At 46.5% G+C, this 25,978-nt stretch overlaps 2 protein-coding genes and 1 long non-coding RNA gene across 6 annotated transcripts in view; 2 read left to right on the top strand and 1 right to left on the bottom strand.

Annotated features, from left to right (window-relative positions):
• The window catches only part of COLGALT2 (collagen beta(1-O)galactosyltransferase 2), a 70,944-nt gene extending 65,237 nt beyond the window's left edge, over positions 1–5,707 (bottom strand). For all 4 annotated transcript variants that reach the window (XR_010987696.1, XR_010987695.1, XR_010987697.1 and 1 more), the window contains exon 1: positions 5,382–5,707. Coding sequence is in view for 1 of the 4 variants with exons in the window: in XM_068141335.1 (XP_067997436.1) it covers positions 5,382–5,659 (278 nt within the window). In the remaining 3 variants the exon portion in view is untranslated. The remainder of the gene's footprint in view (positions 1–5,381) is intronic.
• Positions 5,347–8,207, top strand: LOC137442497 (uncharacterized). Its single transcript, XR_010987698.1, has 3 exons — positions 5,347–5,483; positions 7,657–7,774; positions 8,132–8,207. It is a non-coding gene; the product is annotated as an uncharacterized lncRNA (long non-coding RNA).
• Positions 8,208–10,286: 2,079 nt separating this feature from the next.
• Positions 10,287–25,451, top strand: TSEN15 (tRNA splicing endonuclease subunit 15). Its single transcript, XM_068141336.1, has 4 exons — positions 10,287–10,448; positions 11,353–11,434; positions 13,374–13,509; positions 25,047–25,451. Exons 1-4 carry the CDS (start codon positions 10,311–10,313, stop codon positions 25,249–25,251), a joined length of 561 nt encoding a protein of 186 aa, XP_067997437.1. The 5' UTR covers positions 10,287–10,310; the 3' UTR covers positions 25,252–25,451.
• The last annotated feature ends 527 nt before the right edge of the window (positions 25,452–25,978 follow it).

Below are 25,978 nucleotides of genomic sequence, written 5' to 3'. Positions count from 1 at the left end.
CCTTCTCTGGTTCTCTATTAGTAAGTAAAATTTACCCCACTCTAGTGCAAAATTGACCTCAGTAGGAAAGAAGTGTAAAAACTAAATAAATTAGGAAGTCAATAATTAATGTCCAGTCTTAATACTTTCAAGAATCTTGTGTAGGTTATTTAATATTTCTTCCTGAATTTCCCCAGCTGGGAAAATGAAGTGTTTTACTCCTGTTCCTTCTCTGATGTAGTCAACTAAACACAAGTCCTATGGAAGAAGGACTTTTTTGCAAGATCTTGCACAACAGGACTATCACTTGCATCATAACTCCAAGGGTGTGCAAGTGCCATCTCACTTGGTCCATTGGAATGGGCTGCCCCGGGAGGTGGTGGAGTCACCATCACTGGAAGCATTTAAAAAGAGACTGGATGAGGCACTTGGTGCCATGGTTTAGTTGATTAGATGGTGTTGGGTGACAGGTTGGACTCAATGATCTTGAAGGTCTTTTTCAACCTGGTTAATTGGGTATTCTGTATTATTTATTATATAGCTTTAATAACAGAATCAAACACCTGCACACACGAATTGGAAACTAAATTCCAGAAGTTTAAACAACCAGCCAAGTGAAAAGTCAGTTTCTAAACCTTAAGTTTGAATCACAGCACAGGTAAGCAAATTTCAAACAGATGCAAAACCCCAGTGAGCAGAAGCAACAGGGACAGAGCCAGCAGACTGGAACTTCAGCATTCCTACGTGATTAATACTGACCATGAAGATTAAAGTGACCTTGCTGCACAAATGGAAACGAGGACAGAAAGCACAGAGTGTTTGAAAGCAAACTGTTCCCTGTGAGTAGTAGCACCCATTGAATTTTCAACCCTGAACCTTACTGGAAATTGTTCTCTCTGTAGAATTCTTGTTCACATTTGAAAAATAAACTGTTGATGAAGAAGAAAATCCTCAGAGTATCACCAGCTAGTCCCAGACTAATAATATACAAGTTAATTATTATACTGATCTCATCAGCTTCTGTTTCCAGCTACAACTAGTTCTTTTAAGCTGAAACTTCTTACTCATTGGAGCTTCTGTTACAGTATATCCACTAATCTCTCATCTGGGAATTATTCCAGCTTTCCAACTTCACCTACGGTTCACATTATCATTTCTGAAACACAAGCGCACTCTAAGCTGCAAAGCAGGCACAGGTCCTCAAGCACAAAAGAATCTAATTATTGCTTCCAAGCACCGACTCATTCATGCAGGCACTTAATCCCCAAGTTAGTGAAAGATGAGAGAGCAGACAGCCCACAACTATGGTATTTAAAGATGAAATTACAGACAACTTTCCCTGCTACACCCTCACTTAATCCGAGGCTAAAGAAAGTGTAAGCCAGCGTGATAAACTGCTGAATACACACACTTTTAGTTTGCCCATTACAGCCTAGATGAACCTGTCTGACAGACATATATATATGTCTACATACCTATAATTTAATGGATCTCAAATAAACAGTCAGCATGGCTAACATTAAAAACGAAACAAACAAAAAACCCAATCCAAACAACAACCCCAAAGCACCAAAAGAGGCTTGGGGCCTGCTGACCATGTTTTTATCCAAGACAAAGAACATTATCCCTTCCCTTTGCAATTTTCCAACACCAACACAAACAATACAGTAAGTCCTTCTAATGTGCCCAAACTTCCCAGCTCAGCTAGGCTGGGTTCACAGCAGAGCCTCACTGACACTGCCCTGAGAACAGCTCAGCCCACCCCAGTAAACAGCCAAGTGTAGCCACACAATGAGAGTATTAGAAGAACACTCCCTAGCTAAAAAATAGATTGACTTAGGTCCAACAGCCGTGTTTCCTAAAGGGAAACTGTTGCTGGGCACTAGCCTGTTTCTCACAGCATTCAGTAAATCCCAGCATGGTGGGGGTTGGAAGAGACCTCTGAAGATCAGCTACTTATTAACACCTGCTGAAGCCAGGTCACCCACAGCAGGTTGCCCAGGATCACAATGTCCAGGCAAGTTTGGAATCTCTGCAATGGAGACTCCTCAACCTCTCTGGGCAGCCTGCTCCAGGGCTCCAGCACCCTCACACCAAAGAAGTTTTTCCTCCTGTTCAGGTGGAGCTTTCTGGGTTCCAGTGTGTGCCTGTTGCTCCTTGTCCTGTGGTTGGGCACCATTGAAAAGAATCTGACCCCATCCTCTTACTCCCTGTGCTTTAGATACTGATCAGCACTGATCAGATTCCCTCTCAGGCTGCTCTTCACCAGGCCAAACATCCCCAGGTCTCTCAGCCTTTTCCTCCTCAAAGAGGTGCTCCAGTCCCCTCACCATTATACACATTTTTGAGCCAAATGCTGGCTAGGCTTTCCATAAGGACCCAAGAGCTGTGACCCATTCCTCCTTCACAGGAAAAGACAACGGTCATGTCCAGCATTACTCTTCCAGAGCTACAAAAGCACCAGCTTGAAGAGCAGAGGGAAGCTGGGTTGTGCTGCTAATGTAGGGAGTCTTTGCCATTCCTATCCTGGTGGCTAGCATCAAAGGCTCTGAGACAAACTTCTTTTGGCCAAGTCTATCTTAAGCAGGGCCAGGACAAAGACCTGAGCACTGTTTCACAGAACTTCCCACCATTATGTCATGAGTACAATCCTGGGGTGATCTGGCCTGTGCCGGCCTGTGCCACCCGGTACTCTCCAAGACAAGGGTTAATACCTACCATGGATCATCCCCCAGGAGGTAGTTTGGGCACAGTTCCTGATTCTCATAAGAGGAAGGAAGAAAGAAAGGAAGTGTTTAACTGAAAGGACATGGGTTGCCACATGCCAGCTGGCTCCAAACCAAATTGCCTGTTCAATTCATTAGTAGCCAGCAAATCCTGAGGTCACTCACGAACACAGCAATGGAGGAGTCAGAATTAAGACTAATACATGACTGTCCACTGTACATCTTTTGGGCAGCATCAGGATAATGGAGATTTAACTGATAAAGGCTATGAAATAAAAATTGTGTGCTTCAAACTAATTCATTGTCTCTTAACCCATCTTTGTTGTCATTCATAAATCTTCCACCCTTAGAAGTGCATCCGAGGAACCCACTGTTGAATTTAAGCCCTCAAGCAACAGGCAGAGCACATGGGGCTTCAGGACGTGATGTATGGCTTTAATCTTCACTCTCAAGACCTACATTTGGGCATTTTTAAATGCTGACTTACTCAAGGAAACTTTGAAGTAGAACATAAGTGGCAGTGAAGGAATGCAATTCTTTTGACAACCACCACTTCACTTCCCCTCACACCAAGCTATCCCAGTAATGCCACAGCACAGGGACACAGGTAAATCCTGGAATTTATTGAAAGGACTCTATCAGGCATGAAGTCTGAAATGCCAGACGCTTCTAAAAGTGGACTGTGTTGTTTCACTTTTCTCAGAAGACTTGATAGATACCACACATGAGCTTCCCCTTGGTGGGTACTTTGTGTCCTGAAGCTCATCTTACTGGGGTGATGAAATGAAGCAACTGTAGCAACTCAAAACATCTACAGAACTTCCTTCTCCGTGGCCAAGACATTTTAGTCATTCTCATTTTATAATGCTTGACATTTTCAACAGCAGATTTTCCATTCAACCGTGCCTTGTGTCCACACACAATCTTCTTCAAAATTGAGTGATATTCTCCCAAGAATCTTAGCATGTTTTAAGTTATCTTACACTGTTATTTCATGAACAGCCCCCACACAACACTGCAGAGACCTTAAGTGAAGTAAGGATAATGCAATCAATTGGCTAAAACCACTGCAGAGCCAACCAACATTCTGCAGGACTTCACAAACAACCCAAACTTATTCTGCACTTCTACAGCAAGAGGCATTTCAAGATACACCCCACTCTGGTGATCAAACTCCCACCAGGTTTTAGCTCAGCTGAATCACAGTCCACATGTAGGGTTCTGATGGTAGCTACTCACACACACATCTGCTAAGGTGAAATCCAAACCAGCAAAATGCCTATTGACACAAATAAAAGTTGAGTCATGGGCCCACAAACAAGCAAGACCCACTGCCCCATGCCACCTTGTAATTCCACAGCCACATTCATGTGGCACAACACGTTTGGGCTGATACCACAATCTGCTTTGTGCAGCCTCATTGCAAAAGGGGAAGGAAGAAAAAAAGAAAGTAAAAAAATAAGAGCCGTGAACTGGTTTTAACAGCCATGGGTTTTCTGTGAAGACCTGTGGAATACGTGAAGACAAGTAACAGTTGCATTCCTGAAGCACACACAGAAACATCTGAGGCTGTCTGCTTCAGGACGCTGACCACTTATGAGGCAGAGGTCTTCCCCACACCTTATTGTGCAAAGTAAAACTTTATTGACTTTAAGTCAACTAAGTCTTATCACTGATTTCAGTGAACTTTGGATCAGGCCCTATAGCACCATTTCTTACTTTATATGCTTACCACACTTAAATCTGGTCTGTGTCTTTCCAAGCAATTCTGGTTTCTCTCAACATTTATGTCAGGTTGAAAGATTCTTATATTTTTTTTCTTCATTTTACCCTTAGAAATACAGGCAGATCGACCCGTTCCTAAACTGGTCTAATGCCTCCGTCCCGACACAAATTTCATTGCCACAGCTGCCCCCATGCTGCGATTTCTGAATACATCTTTGAATCCATCCCCGAGACTGCAGCCCAGCAACAATGCTCCTTTTCAATGCCCATCAGCACCTACCCAGCACGCCTGCTCTCCAGCCCTGGCAAGACCCCGGCCATCCCCCCACAAAGCTCGGTATTTACCAGCCACGGAGCCAAACCCACGCTCCCACCCCGGCTCTCCACTAGTTCCCCGTCTCTGCGGATTTGGACGAATGCTCAGGCGATGAATATTCCCAGGCTTCAGGCCAGCTTCGCTGGAAAACCTCCTCTCCTGCCGCTACCGCAGAGCCCTTTCGCTGCTCCGGCTGCTGCGGGGAGGCCCTCGGGGGGACCCCTCGCCCTTCGTCCGGCCGGGCTAGAGACTCTTCCCCGGCGTGCCAAAGCCAAACGGCGGCTCTTCGGTGGGAACGACTCCCTCGGCTCGCTGCCGCTTTCCCCCTGGCCGGGCAGAGGTGCCCGAAACCCGGCTACCTGTGCTGCCGGGGCAGGCTCGGCAGCCCCCGCTCCCGCCGCAGGGCGGGAAGGGCCGAGCGGAGGTAAGGGGAAACCCCCTTTCCACTATCCCGGGCAAGCCATGCTGCCGGTTCCCCCAAAACTCTTTCCCCAGCGGCAGATGGACCCCCAGTCACACACAACCCGGGACTGGGGGAGCTAGCGCTCGGCTCGTCCCCCCGGGGCCAGGCCACAGCCCCGGAGCCGGGGTGCCCGGCGCCTCACAACGCCACCCCGCTCCCCGCCTCCCCTTACCAGAGGGCGATCCTGCTCTTGGGGTAGTCCAGCCTTTCGATGCAGCCGAGGACGTGAGGCAGCGTGTGCGCGGCGTTGCGGGCGATGATGGCCAGGAGCACAGTGGGTTTCTGTAGAGCCGACTCGGGCAGGGGCTGAGGTTCGGGGCTCGGCGGTGGCGGTGGTGGCGGGGGCTCCGGGGGCAGGCTGGCCCCGCAGCCGCCCAGCAGCAGCAGGAAAAGGAGGAGAAAGAAGAGGGCAGGGGGCCGGGGGGCTCGGGCCCCGGCACACGCAGCCATGATGGGTGCGGGGAGCCGCAAAGGCTGTGCGGGGCGGCCGCTGCAGCGCGCCCGGCGCCGCGGGGAGAACAAGGAGGAGGGAGAAGGAGGAGGAGCAGGAGCACTGCGGCCGCCAGCCCAGCCCAGCGCCCCCGAAAACAGCCTTTGTGGGCAGCACAACCTTCCCCCCGCCTCAGCAGGCCGCCGGGCGAAGGCAAAGACACGGACGCGGTCCCCCGGGAGGTGCCCCAGCTGGGAGCCTCAGAACACCTGGAAAGGTCTGATTAGCGCAGCCCGTGCGCGCCGACACGAGCCTGCTCTCCTAAGAGTTATAAACCCTGCATTTACCAGCTGAAGTTTAGGTTTAAAGAAGCCCTTTGGCAGTTCCGTCACAGCACATCCGCCACAGGGCTAGCGCGTAGATTCCCAGTCTGCGGCTGTGACTGCACCCTTATCATGGAGTCACAGACTGGTTTGGGCTGGAAGGGACTTCTAAAAGTCATCTAGTGCAACCCCCCTGCAGTCAGCAGGGACATCTGCAGCCGGAGCCTGTTTCTCAGAGCCCCAAACAACCTGACCTGGAATGGTTCCAGGGACAGGGCTTCTACCACTGCTGGGCAACCTGGGCCAGGGTCTCACCACTCTTAGTGTAAAAAACTTCTTTCGATCTAATCTGAACTTCCTTATTTTTGTTTAAAGCCATTGACCCTTGTCCCTTTACAAGAACCCGCGATAAAGTCTCTTCCCCGCTTTCTGATTGGCTCCTTTATGCACCAGGTCTCCCTGGAGCCTTCTCTTCAACAGGCTGAACAACCCCAACTATCTCATCTTGACCTTCCAGCCCTCCCGTCATTGCTGTGGCCTCCTCTGTCCCTGCTCCACCAGGTCTATGTCTCTGCTGTGCTGAGGACTCCAGGGCTGAGGGGTCTCTGCAGGTGGGGTCTCAGCAGAGTGGAGGAGAGGGGTAGAATCTCCCCCCTCCACCTGCTGCCCATGCTGCTGGGGATCAGCGCAGGACATGGTTGGCTCTGGGCTGGGAGTGTACATTGCCATCTTATGTTCAATTTCTCATCCACCAGCACCTTCCAGGTCTTTCTCACAGGGCTGCTTTCAATCCCATCATCTCCCAGCCTGGACTGATATTGAGGATTGCCCTGATCCAGATGCAGGACATTGCATTTGGTCTCGTTGAACCTTATGATGTTCACATTGGTGCACTTCTCAAGTTTGTCCAAGTCCCTCTGGGTAGCATCCTGGCCCTCAGACATGTCAAACTGGTTCTGTGGTTGCATCCAGAGGGTAGTGGTCAATGGCTTAATGTCCAGATGGAGATTGGTGGCAAGTGATGTCCTTCAGAGGTCCATACTGGGACCAGTGCTGTTTAATAAGGTTACTTTGTGCTTTTACATCAAAAAGTGTTTTGGAGACACCCCTGGGATGGCAGCATGAAGCAGCCTTGCACACAGCACACATCCCACGCTACAGGAGGAGGCACAGATGTCCCAACTGGAATTTGGCTGGAAGATGAAGATATTTCCTCTCTTTCATTGACTCAGCTGCCACAGAAACATTCCCATGAATGGACTGGTGACAATTTAACAGCAAAATAAATAAAACATGTTACAGCAATTAAAATTACTGGGTTATGATGTTAAAAGGGGCATAGTAATCAGAGCTGTCTTAGAAGTAAATAGGATTTGGGCATATTAAAACCTTTTTCAAGATGAAATCTCTAACTCTAAGGGCCCCACCACAGCATATGTGATTTGTACTGTGGGTAGGTAGTCTCTCCAGTGTGAACAGATCCAATTGAACCAGGCAGCACTGGTGACTGTGTGCTTGCAAACAGGAGGAAACATTTAGCCCAATGAACAACTATTTCTTGATTATCCGTACTCTCACTGAGGATTGTTTGCAGCCCAAGCAGTATATATATAGTTCATGTCTGCTGTGTTCTTTGTTTACAGAATGTGATTTGTCACCCACTTCATATTTTATTCTCTCTGTTTCCTGACCAGATGACTCCCTAAAAAACTAACACAAAAATATGAATGTCTGAGGAAAACAGCAAACTTCAGTAAATAATCTCCAGAGGCTAAATCATCTGTACTAAAATTTGAGAAGCTTCTGCAGTCTGTAAGTATCTTCCCGAACAGTTAATGAAAACATATTCCTCCTGATTGCCCTTTATGACACCTTTATAATTGTTGTTCTGGAATGATACATTAATGAGGCTTTTCTTTCATGGTTAGTTTGCCACATGTTGCTTTTATGCTTGGATTCATTAACCAAATAGAAGGAGCAGCTCTTTGTAGCCTGGACGAAGTGATTAGGGTTTTGCTGGAGCCAGCTGATCCCGCATGCACATAATGCTGCTGTTACTCGTGGGACCACTAGTGTTTGGAGGATGGGGACTAATGCTACTGATCTGTGCTGGCAGATGGCTTTTTCCATCCACTGGATGCTCAAACTACATCACAATCTTGGTTTTAGGAGGCTATGAGGAAGCTTCAGAAGAAACATGCACCTCTGGTAACTCCTCTTTGCCATGTCTCCTCTGTGGATGCAGGTAAAACAACACAAGCTGTGTCCCTTCTGCAGGGTCAGCCTTTCCCTGTAGTTCAGGGCCAGCACGGTCAAATTAGCACAGGGTCAGGGTCAAAAAGATATTTTCCCACCACAGAAACAACAGGAGACCTGGGAGGCAGAGAATGCAAAGCCCTGGCTTTGTCCTACATGCAAAGGGAATTGTAAAGGTGCCATCCAGTTATTGCAGTTAGTGTATTCACAGAAGGTTTCTGTCTTCAGCCTTGATGCATTCAGTGAAATCTGAAGTGTTTGTTTTCTAAACAGCATCTTAATCACAAATGCACTGCTTTCAGTAGTGTCCCACAAGTAATATTCTCCTCAAAATTACTTTTCTCTCACAACTCACTTTGCTGGCTGCTTCCTGTCAGTACACAAAAGAAAAAGGCTGTCCTTACCCTGCAGAGGGGTGAATGCCTGAAACATGAGATGTTTCTTCATGCGTAAGAGAAAAGAGGTAACTCAGCTTCACTTCTAACTCCCAGCCACACAGCATGGGTGAATGGTTGGGAGATTCAGGTCAACAGTTACCCTTACAATTCATGTAATTCTCACACCTTCAAATTCATATACATTTATGTACATAGACCAACAAATCTGTATACATCTTGGACTTCTTAATTAGTGGCAAAAATTATACCCTGGTTTTGTTGGGGTTTGGTTGTTCTTTTTTAAAAGCCAAGAACCAATCCTGCTGTGACAGAACAATTAACCACCCTGTGGTGAAATATTCTAGCTTTGAGGAAGAAACAGCTTTTTGTAGACTTAAGTCCTACAGAAATAAAATTAGACGACTTGCTTCAGCCTCCTCTAAATAACCATACCAACAGGAACAGTCCAGCTGTGAGCACTGTCTCTGGCAGTGGCATAATCCTTTGGTTTGGCAGGTAACAAGTTCTCTCAGAGGCAGCTTTCTTCTAATTTTGACTTGTTTCCAACAAAGCAGAAAACTGAGGATCCATCCTTGGTGATGAAGCATATCATATAGGTAGACCTACAAGAACAGACAGGTCTGTTTCCTTTCTTTTGCTTCTTCACCTCTGAGGACTCAAATCCATCCAAGTACACCATGATTGGTGTACTGGCTGCCAAGTACACCATTATTGCCAACTCTTCTAAGAGTCTCAGAGATTGGGTTCTTTTTGTCCTTTTCTTTGCATTTATTTTGTGCCCAAGGAATTGAAGTGCTGTCTAACACAATGTTTTTTCAAACAGGCCAACCTTATCAAAGTTGCTTGAATAAGATTTGCCACAGTAATACTTCCTGTGGCTACCGATTTTTGTACTCCATACATAGAGCTTAATTTTAACCAACACTTTATTGTGTAATAATAATTAAGCCTACAGATAATGGAGCTATGGTTTGGGTGGGAAAGGACCTTTAACAGCCGTCTGGTTCAACAGCATGTTGCAATCATAGGGGACATCTGCAACTATAGCAGGCTCCTCAGAGCCCCATCAAGCCTGGCCTTTAATGTCTCCTGTCCATGTTTTTAGCAGGGCTTGTTGTGACAGGACAAGAGCTGATGTTTTTTAAACTAAAAGAGGGAGGTTTAGACTAGAGGGAGAAATTTTTTTGACACTGAGGGTGGTGAGATGTTGTCTCAGGTTGACCAGAGAGGTGGTAGTTGCTGCATGTCTGGTGGAATGTAAATGTGGAGCTGAGGGACATGTTTTAGTGGTGACCTGGCAGTGCTGGGTTAACGGTTGGACTTGATGAACTTAAAGACCTCTTCCAAGCAAAATGATTCTGTGATGCATGGCATCCTCTCTCCTGCCAGACAGAGCTGCTTCTGGCCTTCCTTTTGGACTACCTGCCTGAAATAGTTATTTGAACTCCCCGAACCTCCTTGCATACCAAGATTTTGGGATTAGAAAGAGTAAGTGCAGAAGGCTCCGCTGTGGGCAGATACAGACATCATCCTGGCCGTGAATAGGGTTAACGCAGCGCTCCTGGTCGCGGCGCTTTGGTTGGGCGAGGGGGAACGTTGTGGCCGCGGAACTGGAGCGGCAGCGCCGCAGTTGCCGGGGAGTGGTCGGCTGCGTGGCGCCGCCCGGAGCGAAGCCGCATTGCACCGGGGAGCGCATGGAGCCGGCGGCCGGCATGGCAGAGGGGGGTTGTGGCCCGATGGAGGGGGGTACCTCCGCGGGCGGGCAGGAGCCAGGGGAACAGCAGGGCTGGGCGTGGTGGGCTGGCGGCAATTGGATGGCGAAGCACCCCACGGTAGGTCTGAACAAGCTCCCCGGCACGTCATTGCGGAGAGGGCCCAGCCCCGCTGAGGCGGGAGGCTCTCAGGCGCTCGGGGTGATGCGGTCTCGCTTTCCCGCCCGTGCCCGTTGCCTCTGGCGGGGTTTTCCCCTGCCATTGCTTTGAGGAGCATCCCGGGGCGTGGGGACACGTAGGTGAGCGCAAGCACCCCGAGTCCGAGGGCCGAGAAGTGGGTACCGTGCCCTCCTCGTCGTGCCCTGTCATTCCCCGCCATCCCCTCTCCCCTTCGGGGTGCTGGAAGGGGAGATTTTAATAGGTTTAGTTATATTTGGGGTGTTGAGGGGGCTCATCTCCCGAGTAGTGCCGGTGGGGATGTTGGAGAATGCTAGTTTTAGTAGGGGTGAGGCTCTAAATCATGAAATCATGGAATCCTTTATCTTGGAAAAAAACATTAAGAATCATTTAGGTTAGAAAAGACCTTCAAGATCATCGAGTCCAGCTGTTAATGTTGATGTGACAGCTGGGAAATGCAAGCGTCTTAAACTTTGACTCCATCTCAGTGTTTAGCATACTGAAGACATGGAGGTATTTGATTTGGCTGTCATCTTATGTTAATGTACTGCAGCAAAAATAGGTAAAATTCACAGCCCTTTCTCACAAAGCTAGATCTGTTCCAGGAATAGATGAGATTCCTCACTTGTTTGTTTATTTGGCTTGCTTTCTTAAGGGCTGAAATAGCAGGAATGAGGAAAATAGATCTCATACTGGCAGAAAGCAAATCTTGCTTTTTAGTTGCCTGTTGGTCCTTGAAACCTGGTTTCAGATTTCAGTGGCAGAGATAGCTGTTCAGATTGTGGCTTTAGTCTGCGTTCTTAGTATGCTTCTACTTTCCTTCGCTAACATTATCTTTGGGTTTCAGTTCACAGAAATGATGTCCCTTGATATATCTGACAGTGCTCAAATCTATGCTGCATTTGTGGTGTATCTGGACCTCTTAGAAGGTAATTCAGCGAAGTGGTGGAGTAGACATCCCAACAAGCATGTTTGCCCTGAAGTGTTGTTAAAATTTGTGCACTGAAAGGACCCTTCCTACAAAAGTCCTTGGTGTGCTTCTTGAAACTTTATGCAGTGGTGGTTCTCAGAAACAGATGACGTTTTGGCACCGAAGATTCCTTTCCTGTGCCTGCCTGGACCTCTTTTGTCCAATGGTTCTAGGGCAAAGACAATTGGCATGGGAAAAAGCAAAAGAGGAGCAGGGGAAGAAAAGGGTACTTAGAGTCACAGAATTGCTGGATACTTAGGGTTCGAAGGAACATCTGGAGATGATCCAGTTCACCCCCACTGCTAAAGCAGGGTCACCCACAGCAGCTTGCCCAGGATCACACTGTTCAGGTAGGCTTGGAATCTCTCCAGGCAAAGAGACTTGTGGCCTTCCAGTGTCTGAAGAGGGCCTACAGGAGGGCTGGGGAGGGACTTCTCAGGATCTCAGGTAGTGATAGGACTAGGGGGAATGGAATGAAGCTGAAGGTGGGGAGATTCAGGCTGGATGTGAGGAGGAATTTCTTCACCATGAGAGTGCTGAAGCCCTGGAATGGGTTGTCCAGGGAGGTGGTTGAGGCCCCGTCCCTGGAGGTGTTTAAGCCCGGGCTGGATGAGGCTCTGGCCAGCCTGATCTAGTGTGGGGTGTCCCTGCCCATGGCAGGGGGGTGGGAACTAGATGATCCTTGTGGTCCCTTCCAACCCTGACTGATACTATGATACTATGACTCCACAACCTCTCTGGGCAGCCTGCTCCAGGGCTCCAGCACCCTCACACCAAAGAAGTTTTCCCTTGCATTTAAGTGAATCCTCCTGTGTTCTAGATTGTGCCTGTTGCCCCTTGTTCTATGACTGGGCACCACTGAAAAGAGTCTGGCCCCATCTTCTTCCCTCCTACCCTTTAGCTCTTGCTGAGCATTGATCAAATCCCCTCTCAGTCTGCTCCTCTCTTGGTTAAACAGCCCCAGGTCTCTCAGCCTTTCCTTGTAATAGAAAGCTGAAGCCACAAGTTCAGTGGATATGCTGGTGACAAAGTCCTCATTTGTAGCCTAATGTCCAAATTACTAAATCACAGTGTTTCACTGTGGCTGATGGCTATAGCAAATGGCTGATATGTGCCAGCCTGATTAGGATGCTGTTTTCTGGAAAGGGCAGGATTACTTGAGGAAAGAAGATGATTTGGAAATCTGGTGGCATTAATTACGCCAAATGCAATGTAGTCTTATGGTGTTTTGTAGGAGTGGAGCAGAGTTATGTTTAAGCACCTGCCTGTGATTCTCCCAGGCTGGCTGTATTGAAAAGGGACTGTGTCCCCCAGCCTCATACAAATCCTGCAGGTTCTTCAAAGGCTGATGGTTCTTGACACCAGGGAAGGGAGGGATTTTACAGGCCAGAAAACACCATGTCTGGTACTGTTAACACCTCTGAAGAAAATGGCTTAGTAGGCTTTAAGAGAAGGTTTCTGTAGTTCTGCAATAAAACCTTTTAACCTTATCCCTTCAAGCCTAAGAGAAAACTGTGGTTCATCATTCATCATGCTTTTAGCACCTGTTCCTTCACAGTGCAGGCTACTGATAAAATTCAAATTTGGATGACAGCTTTATACTGCAGATGACAAAGGTGGGTTTTGTCTTATTTTTGCCTTTTTGAAAGGAAGATTTGTCAACCAGATCCTTTCTCATCATCAGTGCCTAGTTCTGGAGTCAGCAGAACTACTCTCATGTGTTTTTTTTAATAGGGCTATTTCTCAGAAGGGGAACTTGACAGCTGGCTCTCGTGGGAGATGTCCAGTGAGAAGAAGGAGGGAAAAGAGAACCTGCAGTGTTAAAATACCAAAACTGATATCTGAATGGTTAAAAATTTGTGTTTTATGTTCTTCTCACGAACAATGAATCTTCCTAGGGAGAAACTGGCATGAAGTGAAGCATGTTGGATTAGCAGACCTGCAGCTGGTGTGCTTACATGCACGAGAAAAAGAACAGGACAGTTTCCAAGTGATGGTGCCGGTACCTGTGCACATATCCTTGAGCCATGAGAGGTGAGCCTATGGTCAGTCTTTGCCTCGTGTTGCCAATTATGTAAAATAAAGAAAAGATGTATTTAGCAGGCTGGTGGTGACTTGGGGAAGAGGGGAATGGGGAGGAAACAAAGGAGCAGCAGAGCAAAGCGATGTTTTGGCCTGTGAGCGGAGTTACTTCGGGTGCTGCACGCATGCATGCGAAGTGTAGATTTGTTTAATTTTCTGAGCTGCATCAGTCTCTGCCTCTCTCTCTCTGAAAGTGGCAGGCCTTTGATGTCAGCTTCCCACAGCAGCTGGCTCCTACTGATAAACACTTCCTATTGTTTTGAAGTTGCATGTGCTCTGGGAGATAACAAAGGGTATCAAAGTATGTGCTTGAAAGCCAAGGTTAGAATCCAAGAGCTTCACTGCTTGCATTTTGAATGTTCTTGTGCTGCTTTCTTATAGTCTGGGAAGTCTAGCAATATTTTTTTGGTGTCACTGGGCTTTAAAGTACCTAAAAGGAAAGAAATCCTCTGGGATCTGTCTAAGAATAAACATTTTTATTGTTGATTCTATGGATAAGCCTGGTATGTTTGGTTTATTTTTTGTTTTGAAAGTATGATTTGGCTACTTTCAGCTGGAAATTCCTCTTATCCAGGCTTCAATGTTAACTGTCTTTTGAGCTGAGATTTTGATTTGCTTTCACATGCACAACTAAGTTATTCTTCAGTGCAGGGCAGCACAGCTCTGACTTTGTGGTATGACAGTTGCAGCCTAGAAAAATTTCACTTCAGTCATCTTAGAGTCTATTTTAACTGGCCCTTCAGAGAGCAGCCTCAAACACATAGTGTGAATCACTCTCTGATAGTGGCCACCTTCTCTTGCTGGTATTTGCCATTCTGTCCTATGAGCCTTCTGAAGACCTGAACAATTTCATTTGGAAGTACATTTTTCACTTTATTTTGTTCCTGCTTTTGCTGGGAGCATGTGCTCAGAGCTGGCTTTAAAGATCTTGCTTGTGTTTGCTGTTTCCTCTTGCTCTGCAGGCAGCAGCCTGCCACGGTAGTAGGTAACTAATGACTTTTGTTTAGCAGACGTGTGTTGTAGACATGTTAAATGATGGTGTAAACTGTGCTATGGTTTTGGCTTTTTAAATTCAGGTCTTAGAAGTGACAGAGCTGTCTGTTGCAAACAGTCTTCCATCTTAATTTTTCTCTAAGAGTGTATTTGTGAGGGGGAAGAGAATTACTGGATGTTGATGGATTTGAGTACTATCTTTGTGCTGAGAAAACCTCCTATTTGCAGATAGTGGTCAGTCGCTCTTGGAGGCTTGGTCTTGCCCAGAAGGACAGCGTGATCTGTGTGATCTGGACCTGTAGAGACCTTCTGGCTCTCTACAACTACCTGAAAGGAGGTTGGAGCCAGGTGGGGGTTGTTCTCTTCTCCCTAGTGCAAGTGATAGGATGAGAGGAAATGGCTTCAAGTTGTACCAGGGGAGGTGTAGGTTGGACATTAGAAAAAATTTCTTCCCTGAAAGGGTTCTTAAACACTGGAACAGATTCCCCAGGGATGTGGCTGAATCCCCATCCCTGGAGGTGTTTAAAAGATGTAGAGGTGTGGTGCTGAGGGACATGGTTTTGCACCAGACTTGGCAGAACTAGAGAATGGTTGAACTCAGTGATCTTAAAGGTCTTTTCCTACCCAAAATGGTTCTATGAGTCTGTCTCCACAGCAGAGGGAAGCTGCTGAGAGGTCTTGCAGGATGAAATGCTGAGTGTCCTTGTGCCTCTCTGCATGTATGTGCAAGGGAGACAGTGCATTCATGGTTCAAACTAGATTTTAGGTGGGAAAAGAAGGCAGCAAATTAGGATATGGGATCTTTAGGAAGTTACAGCCATGTGCTGAGTTGTGCTTGCTTACAGCAGTAGCTTTCCACCTAGGCTGGAATCAGTGCCAGCAAGTATGTTCTAATTGGTTTTTAATGACAGTACAATATTGCACTGCGTGTGTGTCCTATCTTTCACTGTTTCATTGGAGCTTTTCATTTGAAGCCCCTGACCTTGTTTGTACTGTGGTGATACTGTTTGCTCTGCTTCTGGCAGCGGCACGGATGGAATCCATTACTGGAAGGATGTGAAGCAGGGAGTGAATGTGTCACGTTGATTGAAAGTACAGTCTGTGACTGGGTTTTGCTAGAGAGCAACTACATAGAGCATGTTGTCACCAAAAGGAGCTGAATACTGGGCTCTGATGCCAGGTGAGTCCATAAAAGCCTGTATGTGCTCGATAGCCGTGGATGTTGTCAGTCAGGAAGATCGTGTACACTTGAATTTGTGTTACTGGGTGTGCATGTGCGTGCTTGGAATTTCATTAGCAGGTCACCACTGCTCAGAGGGGCCTGGTCTGTCTTTGGAGAGAAAGGACAGCATCAACAGCTGCTTTACTGGAACAGCAGGCAAAAAACAGGGAGTGTGGACAGTAACTGTATCTCAAAGTGACAGGACAGAGGGTCCTGTCAAGGTCCGAGGGCTTCAAACTGGAAGAAGCTGGATTTAGATTAGATGTTAGGAAGAAATTCTTCCCCATGAGGTGTTGGAACAGCTTGCCTAGAGGCATTATGGAGGCTCCAAGCCTAGAAGGTTTCAAAGGCAGACTGGATGGGGCTTTGAGAAAGCTGGTCTAGAAGGAGGTGTTCCTGTCTGTGGCAGGGTGGTTGGAACTAGATGATCTTTAAGGTCCATTCCCACCCAAACTATTCTATGATTCTCTGAAAGTTAAACACTGTAGAGGGAGGCCATTAAAAGGCATCATACAGAAGGAGCTGGAAACAATATCAGAGTGCTCTTTGTTTTGACAGTGATGAATGTGTTGTTGTGATTGTTGATGGCAAGAGGCTTGTTATGTTTCTGACGTCTTAAATGCCATTTTCTCACTTGACTTCCCAAGCTGAAGGTAGACAGGACAGCTTTTGTACCTGCCTGCTTTGCTTTTTTGTTCAGAGCGATGCTAAAGGTAGGGGAAGAAGTATGAGTGCATCTCCATGTTGAAAGTAATTCATTGAAAGGGGTTGGGAAGGTTAAAATGTTCTGTCCTCATTGCTGGGCCTGGAAACGAGCTAATGGCAAAAGCAGCATTTATGGGCAGCATTTTCTTGCTTAAGCAGCAAGGTCTGGGTAGGGGCTGCAGGGGTGGCTTTCCTCTCCAAGCCACTTCAGTCAAGCTCTGCCTTCCCAGGTGTCTCATGAAGGTTCCTGCTGGGCTGATGCGCAGAGGAACGTGTCCTTAAACGGACATAGTCAAGTTGCAGTGGAAATTACCAGCAGGACACCTAAGGACATGATAAATATGAGTGCCCTACAGAAAAAAAATAATGAAATAATCTGCTCAGTGTTTTTTAGCCTCTTATAAGGGTTCCATCATGACCAGTTTCTGCATGACAGTTAACTGCTTAAGGCAGAAGCTGTTCTGCTTACTCAGCTCACTGTCCACTTCTACAAACAACTTCTGGAAGCTGATCTTCCTGCTCTGACAGTGCAAGGCTGGGCAGGAACTCACTGGCTCACAAAATCACAGGGGCTGGAGCAAATTGGCCATCAATGCAAATGGTAGTCTGACCCAGTTTGAGAAGTGGCTTCGTGCTCTGTGCGTGTATGCTCTCCAAATGAAGATTGCTGAATCTTCTGTGAGGAGAGTGCTGGAGGGTAAGATGTACAACAACCCCATGCAACACTACAGGCCTGGGAAGAATGTCTGGAAAGCTGCCCAGTAGAGAAAGACTGTGTTCCAGTTTGTGCCCATTGTCCCTTGATCTATCATGGGGCACCACTGAAAAGAGTCTGGCCCCACCCTCTTGACCTTACTTTCTCCCAATATCCAATTAAACCTCCCCTGGTGCAACTTGATGCTCCTTTTCTTGCTCCTCAACTCTTCTGCTCTAAGCATCATTTGAGTTTACTCATCCAGTTGGTGTATCTTGTAAAATGCAGCTAAATTCCAATTCCTCTTTTGTTTCACCATTTGTCTTTTCTTTTTCAACTTCCATGGAAAAAAGGCCTTCATATGCCTTGGGCTCTCAATTCCTTTTCCTGATCAGTGAGCCATGTGGAGGTTTATTTTTGTTGTTATTTTGTTGGGTTTTTTCTTCTCCTTTTTTCCCCTTTCTTTTGTTTGTTTGATGAGGTTTTTGTTTGTTTTTGTTTTTCCCCATTACAAAAATTATAGAATCATGGGATCATTGAGATTGGAAAAGTCCTCTGAGATCATCAGGTCCAACCTTCTACCCAACATCTCTGTGACCACTGGGCCATGTCCTAAAGTGCCACATCTACCCTTTTGTTTTTTTAACACCTCCAGGGATGGGGACTCCACCATCTCTCTGGGCAGCCTGTTCCAATGCCCAACCACTCTTTCAGTACAGAAATTCTTCCTAAACCTCCCCTGGTTCAGCTTGAGGCTATTTCCTCTTGTCTTATTGTTAATTACTCAGGAGAAGAGGCCAACACCAGCCTCACTCCAACCTCCTTTCAAGTCACTGTAGAGCGCAATAAGGTCTCCTCTCTGCCTTCTCCTCTTCAGGCTAAGCAATGCCAGCTCCCTCAGCCTGGCCTCATAAAACATGCTCTCCTAACTCCTCACCAAGTTTGTTGCTCTGAAAAACATGAGTTTCTTCCAGCATCCCATATTCCTGTAGTTTGGAAATAAGTCCCATGATCTAATGGTGTCCAAGTACACCTTCCCACCACCACATGCTTCTTCCTGTGCATTTCAAGGCACTGAGTTCATCTAGCTGCAGGGCAGGCAGCAGTGTCTGGAGCAGTGTTCCTGATGGTGAGCCATGCTGTGCTGTTTCTGTAATGCTGACTAAATTCAAGGTATTGTGCTTTGCAGGAGGTTTCCTCCACCTTGGTTCTCCTGTCACGGGGCCTGTCTGGTACAATGACGTGCTCCGATGCACAGAGTAATGATCTGTGTGTAGTGGTACAGAGACCAACTTGTGTTGCCTCTCCAGCCCTGCCTTGATGGAGGGGAGGGAGCTGTTGGGGCTGGCCAAGCCTGCAATGAATTATTCATCCAAGTATAAAGGGCAGATTGAAAGCCTTTGGCTTTTCTGGTGGGGAAGGCAGGAGTTCCATTTCGGCTCAATGGAGCACTATGCAACCTCCATAAAACCACCCGGGGCTTTCAGTGCTGCTGCTGCTTCTCAGAGGTGCCTGCATGGGATTTATCACTGAAATACTCTTTTGTTCAACACAAAGCTTACTGTCCATGTTGTCTTTATTTCTGATTCTGTCCTCTTTTAGTTTTTGGACAAGCCACAGTTGCCTGAAGTTCACTGCTCAGATGCCTGTTTCTTTCTCTGGAGCAAAAAGGACATTGTTGTTTTAGGTCATTAGGAAGCACAGTACGAATTTCTGATGTGTTGAAGGCCCTTCTAGTACAAAAGTCTTTTGTTAATAAAAAATTGAGATGGGGGGAAGATGGAAATTTATCCTCTTTTATATGGATTGTTTGTTTTTAAGCTATTAATGGCAGCAGCAATAGGAGACCCAAGTAAGTTCACTGTTGCCATTTAGTTTGAATGCAGCACTAAAAGCAGATGCAGGGTGACATTATTAATGCTGCTACCTTCAGTGCTGTGGTACTTGGATGATGTTCAGTGAGTTAAACCTGCTCTTACAACTAATTCTTTGGTAGAAAAAAGGCAGACCCAACTGACTGTAGCTTGTAGGTGTCTAGAAACCTTTTCTGCAGCCTTTTTGTTGATGCAAAGGGTTTTAGAAATGCAAGCTCTCTACTTGGAGAACAATGTCTGCTTCACTGTTTGAGATCAAACACTTTGCATCTTCTGCAGTGTGAGGGGATTGTGAGTTTGCTTCCTAGGTGGAAATTGAGGGCTTCATGGTACTTGGATTTGTCTTGCTGGGAGCAGATCCCAGCAGCTTGCAGCAAATGTGCAGACACTATTTGGTTTTAGAGATGAGTTTTCAAGCTATTCTGCAAACTTTGGACTGTACAGTCTGCAACAAAGGATAATCCTTATTAACAAAAATAGTTAATCTCATTCTATTTATGGACTTAAAAACTTTCCAGTGTTTTTTGTGAGGTCTGCATTCCCCAAGCTTGTGGATGTTATTTCCCTTTCACAATGCCTTTGCTCCAGATGTACCTTTCTGTGGGGCAAACCTAAAGCTTCAGTGTTGTCTGTTGTAGCATTCAATAGTTTTTCTTCATGGAGAGGAGAAGGAGAAAAGGGAAAGGAGTGGTTGCAGAATATAACTCCCAGACTTCCCACTGTGGATGCAGCAGCACACACTCTTTGTTCTGTGAGCTCTCTTGGAGATGCCTTTTTATTTGTTACCAGGTAGTCATTGGCATAAATCCTGAGAAGGCAGCATGTATAGAATTGGCTGCTCCTGATCTTCCTAGCCAGCCTGAGCCTGTGGATGAGGTGATGAACAAGGCAGAGCCTGGGGTTGAACATGTACTAAGGTGATTTAAGTTCTCCTAGGGAGACGACAAAGTGAAATGGTGCATTCTTCCAGCACAGGCTTTACTTGAGACTGGATTGAAAACATGCTGTCCAGACACTTCAGGACACTGTTAACTGTTTCTCAGCTGCACCTTTTCTCATTTTAAGTCTCTTTATTCTGCTTAAAATTCCACGTCTAGAGTGGGCATACCTTAAAACTTGATGTGGAGTGGGCATACCTGAATGCCTGTTAGGAAGAGGCAGCTAGGGTAGGTCTGTGTGAAATGCTTGAGATCACAGCTGCTCTGGGGTTCACCTGGTGGAGCATGGCCTGTAAAGGCTGAAGAGCCAATAGCAGAGCCATTGTGTGTCATATCCTGTGGTATCAATGGGAACAATGTTTGCAGAATAGGTCCTAACATGCTTGTGAGTCATGAGATAAAAAAGGCTGGGCTGGGGGTTGTCAAGGCTGATGGAGGAATATGCCAAAGTACTGATGGTATAGATTCCCTCTGTTCCAGAGGCTTCTCATGTTTGACACTTCCAGAAACACCAAACCCATTTTTACTTGAGCAAAAGCCATCTTTTACAACTGACATCACCTGCATGGTGTAGCAGATGTTCTGCTCAGTAAGGACCATTAACACAGGAACTGAAGTCAGCGAGCTCTGGGGGGAGGTGGCAAGATATGGACTTCGTGTTTAGGACTTCATTTGAGTCACGGAATGCAGCTGATGGGCGAGATTGGCTGCTGGGAAGGCTGTGTCACCTGGAATGAAGGCTTCTTACTGTGGTTAGGAGGTCAAACATGATTCCTTTGAATTTCAGAAGGCCAAGAACACTTCTTTTAGCTTTTTAAAAAAAAATCTTTTAAAATATTTTTTATAGTTTTAAAATAATTTTTAATATTTTAAAAATCTTTATATATATATATATTTTTTTTTTTTTTTAAATAGTGTTAGATACATAAAAGGATTAAAAATGCTCAGCCTTCCTTGCAACTCTTCATCTTTTTGCTCAGGGTAGGTAGCAAGTACAGTGAAATCAGCCCAACTCCTTCTCTGAAATGCTGTGGAGAAACTCCGTGGACAGGCTGGATGCAGAGGCTGACAGTGATGCCTTCAGGGGAGGAGAGGAAGCACAGGCATCTGCATCAGACTTCCTGAATTCCAAAGCTTATTCTTTTAAAAGAATATTTATTTATTTTGTTTCTCACTACTCTACAGATGTGCTGCCTTGTGCCTTGGCTAGTTGTGGTATGCATGAGTGGGAGCTCTCCTGGGGCTGCCTGAGTTGAGCAAAGGGGGAAGAGGAGAAGCTTGCATTCACAGTTGTAATTCTTTATGGTGGAAGATGTTGGGCTTTGTGGACAGCAGTGTCAGCAGATCATCTTGAGTGGGTCTTTGTGTTCTTTACATAAAGCCTGATACTTAGCCTCCCTAAAAGTAAGTCAGTGATGTCCCAAAAACTCATTAATCTGTTGGCAGGACCTGACCACTTTGGGGATCACGGTGCATCTTATAGTTTCATAGTTTCATAGTTTCATTCAGGGTTGGAAGGGACCACAAGGATCATCTAGTTCCAACCCCCCTGCCATGGGCAGGGACACCCCACACTAGATCAGGCTGGACAGAGCCTCATCCAGCCTGCTCTTAAACACCCCCAGGGACGGGGCCTCGACCACCTCCCTGGACAACCCATTCCAGGGTTTCACCACTCTCACGGTGAAGAACCTCCTCCTCACATCCAGCCTGAATCTCCCCACCTCCAGCTTCATTCCATTCCCCCTAGTCCTATCACTACCTGATATCCTGAGAAGTCCTTCCCCAGCCTTCCTGTAGGCCCCCTTCAGATACTGGAAGGCGACAATTAGGTCTCCTCGGAGCCTTCTCTTCTGCAGACTGTACAGCCCCAACTCCTTCAGTCTGTCCTCTTAGGAGAGGTGCTCCAGCCCTCTGATCATCCTCGTGGCCCTTTTCTGGACACGTTCCAGCACCTCCACATCCCTCTTGTAATAGGGGCTCCAGAACTGGACACAGTACTCCAGGTGGGGAAATGAAGGTTCAAATATCTGTGCTTGACAGTATAAGAAGAAATTGGGTGATGGGAAACCTGGATTTAAGGCCTCACCATTGCATCCACCTCCCTAATAGGGCAGGAAGAGAGATGGTGACACTTGTAATGAAAATATGAAGGAGCTTCTGCCCTGGCTGAGTGCAGACCACTGCCAGAGTCTGCTTCCAGATAGGGAATTATCTACCTTCAACACAAGCTGGGTTTCTTTAGGGCCCAAAGTGTATCTCAAGGATAGCTGTGCCCTTTTATTTGACTGTTAGTTGTTATTTCTATTTTAAATTCCTAGGAGAAAGAGATAAATTAATACCCACTGCTTCAAAAAAGGTATGGATAGTTCTTTCCTCCCTGAGTCTCTGACAGCAGTCTGGCCTGACCACTGGCAACTTACTCAGAGCTTCCTCCAGACATACCAGGTTGTGACAAGTGGATCCTTATTCTGTGCATGTGTAGCATGTCTGAAAAGACATCTAGAATCCTTTTCCCCAGGCCCTTGTCAACTGCCAGAACTATGGTAAAACATTGTGGTGCATTCAGAAGAGTGGACTAGCAGGTTGAGGGAAGTTCTCCTTCCCCCTCTACTCTGGCCTAATGAGGCCATATCTGGAGTCATGGTTCCAGTTCTGGGCTCCCCAGTTCAGAGGATACAGGGAAATACTGGAGGGAGTCCAGTGTAGGGCTACAAAGATTTTGAAGGAACTGGAGCATCTCTGTGAGGAGGAAAGGCTGAGAGACCTGGGGATGTTTACCCTGGAGAAGAGCAGCCTGAGAGGGTACCTGTTCAATGCTGATCAATAGTTAAAGGGTGGTGGACAAACGGATGGGGTCAGACTTGTGTCAGTGGTGCCCAGCAGCAATAGGCAGAAACTGGAACCTAGGAGATTCTATCTGAACAGGAGGAAAAACTTTGGTGTGAGGGTGCTAGAGCAATGGAGCAGGCTGCCCAGAGAGGCTGTGGAGTCTATTTGTCTGGAATGATTCCAAACCCTCATGGACATTGTGATCCTGGGCAAGCTGCTGTGAGTGACCCTGCTGGAGCAGGATGGTTGGACTAGGTGATCCTTTAGTGCATTCACTGGAAGGCCTTGCCATTTTTGAGGCATCACTCATAGTGTTCCTTTCTTATTGCAGAGCATCTCCATCCATGAATTACCTACAGCTTTGGAGAGAAGGCTTTGGTTTACAGTCTCCTCAATGCAGTGCACAGTGCACCTAGTGTTCCTACAGGAAGGCACCTGCCAGAAAATGTGCAGACAAAGCAGTGCTAAGGTGGCAGGGAGCAGAGAAGCTAATGTCTCGTTGCTTGAAATATGAGTCTTTTGTAGGTGTCTGTCTTCTTCTGCAGTCTGTCTTTGCTCATTTGTTCTCATTATGAAATGTGCTGATGGTAGCAAGACCAGAACATGTCTTTTCCCAGACTTAGTATCTCTCTTGCCTGGAATGACTGTGTGTTGTATTGCCTTTCCTTGCACTGTATAATGGGCCAGCAGTGAAAGGAGAAGGGAAGGCACTACTGCGGTTATTAGGCAAGTTGAATTATGATCAGTTCAGAACACAGATGGACACTTCAGAGGGTCACAGACTTAACAGCAAAGGCTTTCCAGGCTGCTGCTTCTTCTCTGCTGCTTTCCATTTGGGTTTTATTAAGGGATCAAAGAGGTTTGGAAGGAAGATGATGATTAAGGTTTGAAAGCTGATGTGCTTAGAAAGAGGCTGATTCTCAGCTACAGGGCCCAGCTTCAGAAATGCATGTTTTCTGGTGGATGAGATCTGAAGGGTGATTTTTCCCTCTGCATGGCTGACTTCTTGGAGAATAACTTGTCCTGGCAGTCCCAGGTGAGCTCTCTCACACCCAACTTTTAGGTAAAGGAAGCAGTGTTGTCCTCAGCTCTGAACTGAAAAGCAACTGGCATGTTATTCTTCAAATAAGCTGAACAGGAAAAATTGCATAACTTTGCCTTGAATTTTTAAGGAGGATGTTATTTATGCTGACTGCCTTGAAGAAGATTACTCTTGTGGCTTCTAGTCTAGACAGAGAGGTAGAGAAACCTGGCTTTGGTTCCTGGGTCTTCCACAGTCTGTACTGTAGCACAGAGACTGGAATATTTGTCTCTAGAAATGGAACAAGTCTGAATTATGTTGTTCTCTAATTGACTACCATGTGTTACTTAAATAGATTATTATTTTAAGGTAATGGAAATTAGAGATTATAGATTGCCATGCTATGGTTGTGGTGGGTGAAGCATGGACAGGGCTCGTGCACAGTAGAACACCTAAGCAGATCTTAGAGTCATAGAATCATAGTCTAATTTGGGTTGGAAGGGACATTAAAGTTCATCGAGTTCCAACCCCCCTGACATGGGCAGGGACACTTCCAACTAGACCAGGTTGCTCAGGGTCACATCCAGCCTGGCTTTGAACACTTTCAGGCTTGGAGCCTTCACACCTCTGGGCAACCTGTTCCAGTGCCTCACCACCCTCATGGGGAAGAATTTCTTCCTAATCTCTAAATTGAGCTGCTTCCAATTTGAAGCCATTACTCTTCATCCTGTCACTCCATGCCTTTGTATAAAGTCCTTCTCCAGCTATCCTGGTGGCCTCCTTCAAATACTGGGAGGCTGCTCTAAAGTCTCCCTGGAGCCTTCTCTTCTCCAGGCGGAGCAACCCCAGGATGCGCTGAGCTGTTCCCAGCAGAGATGTACACAAGAGAGTCTATTTGTGCAAGATTCTTTGTTATTTGGATTTGTTGCTTTGATTATATGAATTTGCATCTTTATTGGAACAGAAATCACAGAGTAATTTTCCCTGGAAAAGACCTCTAAGATTGTTGAGTCCAGCCATTATCTCACTCCACCAAGTCTGGTGTTAAACTGTGTCCCTCAGCATCACCTCTTTGCTTCTTCCTTCAGTGAAGACAAATGTGCAAAATAAAGCCAGACTGAGCACGAATAGCAGCGGTGCACTTCTGCCTCTGTGCCATCCTTAGGTGGTTGTGGTGGACTCCTTTCTAACCAGCTGTTTGCTCTTGCAGGATCAGAGAAATCCTGAGGAAGGCATCCCTCCCGCCGGACGACCCCGACACCCCGCTGTCAGTTACTTTGGCCATAGTTGAGTCAGATTCCACAACAGTCTACTACAAAGTGACTGATGGCTTTGTGCTACCAGATCCTCCTGACGCCGCCGAAGAGGCCAACAATAAACAGTGGAGGAAGAAAAGAAAGAAGCTTTTCAAATGATCAAGGCAAATGGACTTCTCTTGAACTGCTGTCCTCAAACCTAGGCAAACCCAGGAGGGCTGTGCTGAAGGCTGCCCTCTGTACCTCGAGCTTCTGTTCAGTGAGTGCAGCTGTGCTGTAATGAAATGCCATTTAAAGTCTGCCATGGGTCACACTTTGGGACAGATTGCTCCTGACTAATAAATACACTTGTGAGATACTTCCAAAGCTTGTGTCTCCTTTCTGTCTGCTCAGGTACACAATTAGCATGAGCAACTCTCTGATATTGTCCCTTACAGTAGTGCTGTTTTTTCCATCTGTTACTAGTAACATTTCTCACTGCTGTCCATCACCACAGGTCTTTTATCCAACTAGCTCCTCAGGCATGAACTGCAGGTCACTGACATGGGACCTTTGGTAGCTAACACCATCACAGGGAGGTTTGCTGCTGGCAGTTTTTGTTCTCACCTGTTGCTCTGATCCTGCATGGACTGAGCTTGGATGGGGTTCAGCTATGGGTATGTCCCCTGAGATGTTAAAGGAAAAGGGCAAGGCATATGTGAGGCTGTGTGTATATTCTGCTGTGGTCAGAAGCAAAATGGGTGCTTTTTTCCTGTACAGCAAGGGGGGAACAGGGGTCTGTGAGCTTTGGTCATGGAGAAAGGCAAAGAAAAATTCTTTTTCTCAGTCCTTCTCCCTTCATGAAAGAAGAACATAATTTCACTTTGGTCTGATGCCATGCTGCCTT

The sequence above is a fragment of the Melanerpes formicivorus genome, unplaced genomic scaffold (genome assembly GCF_026170545.1).
Source record: "Melanerpes formicivorus ecotype bairdi unplaced genomic scaffold, bMelFor1.0.p_v2 SCAF_7, whole genome shotgun sequence".
NCBI lineage: Eukaryota > Metazoa > Chordata > Aves > Piciformes > Picidae > Melanerpes > Melanerpes formicivorus.
This window is presented reverse-complemented; position numbering and strand designations above follow the sequence as displayed.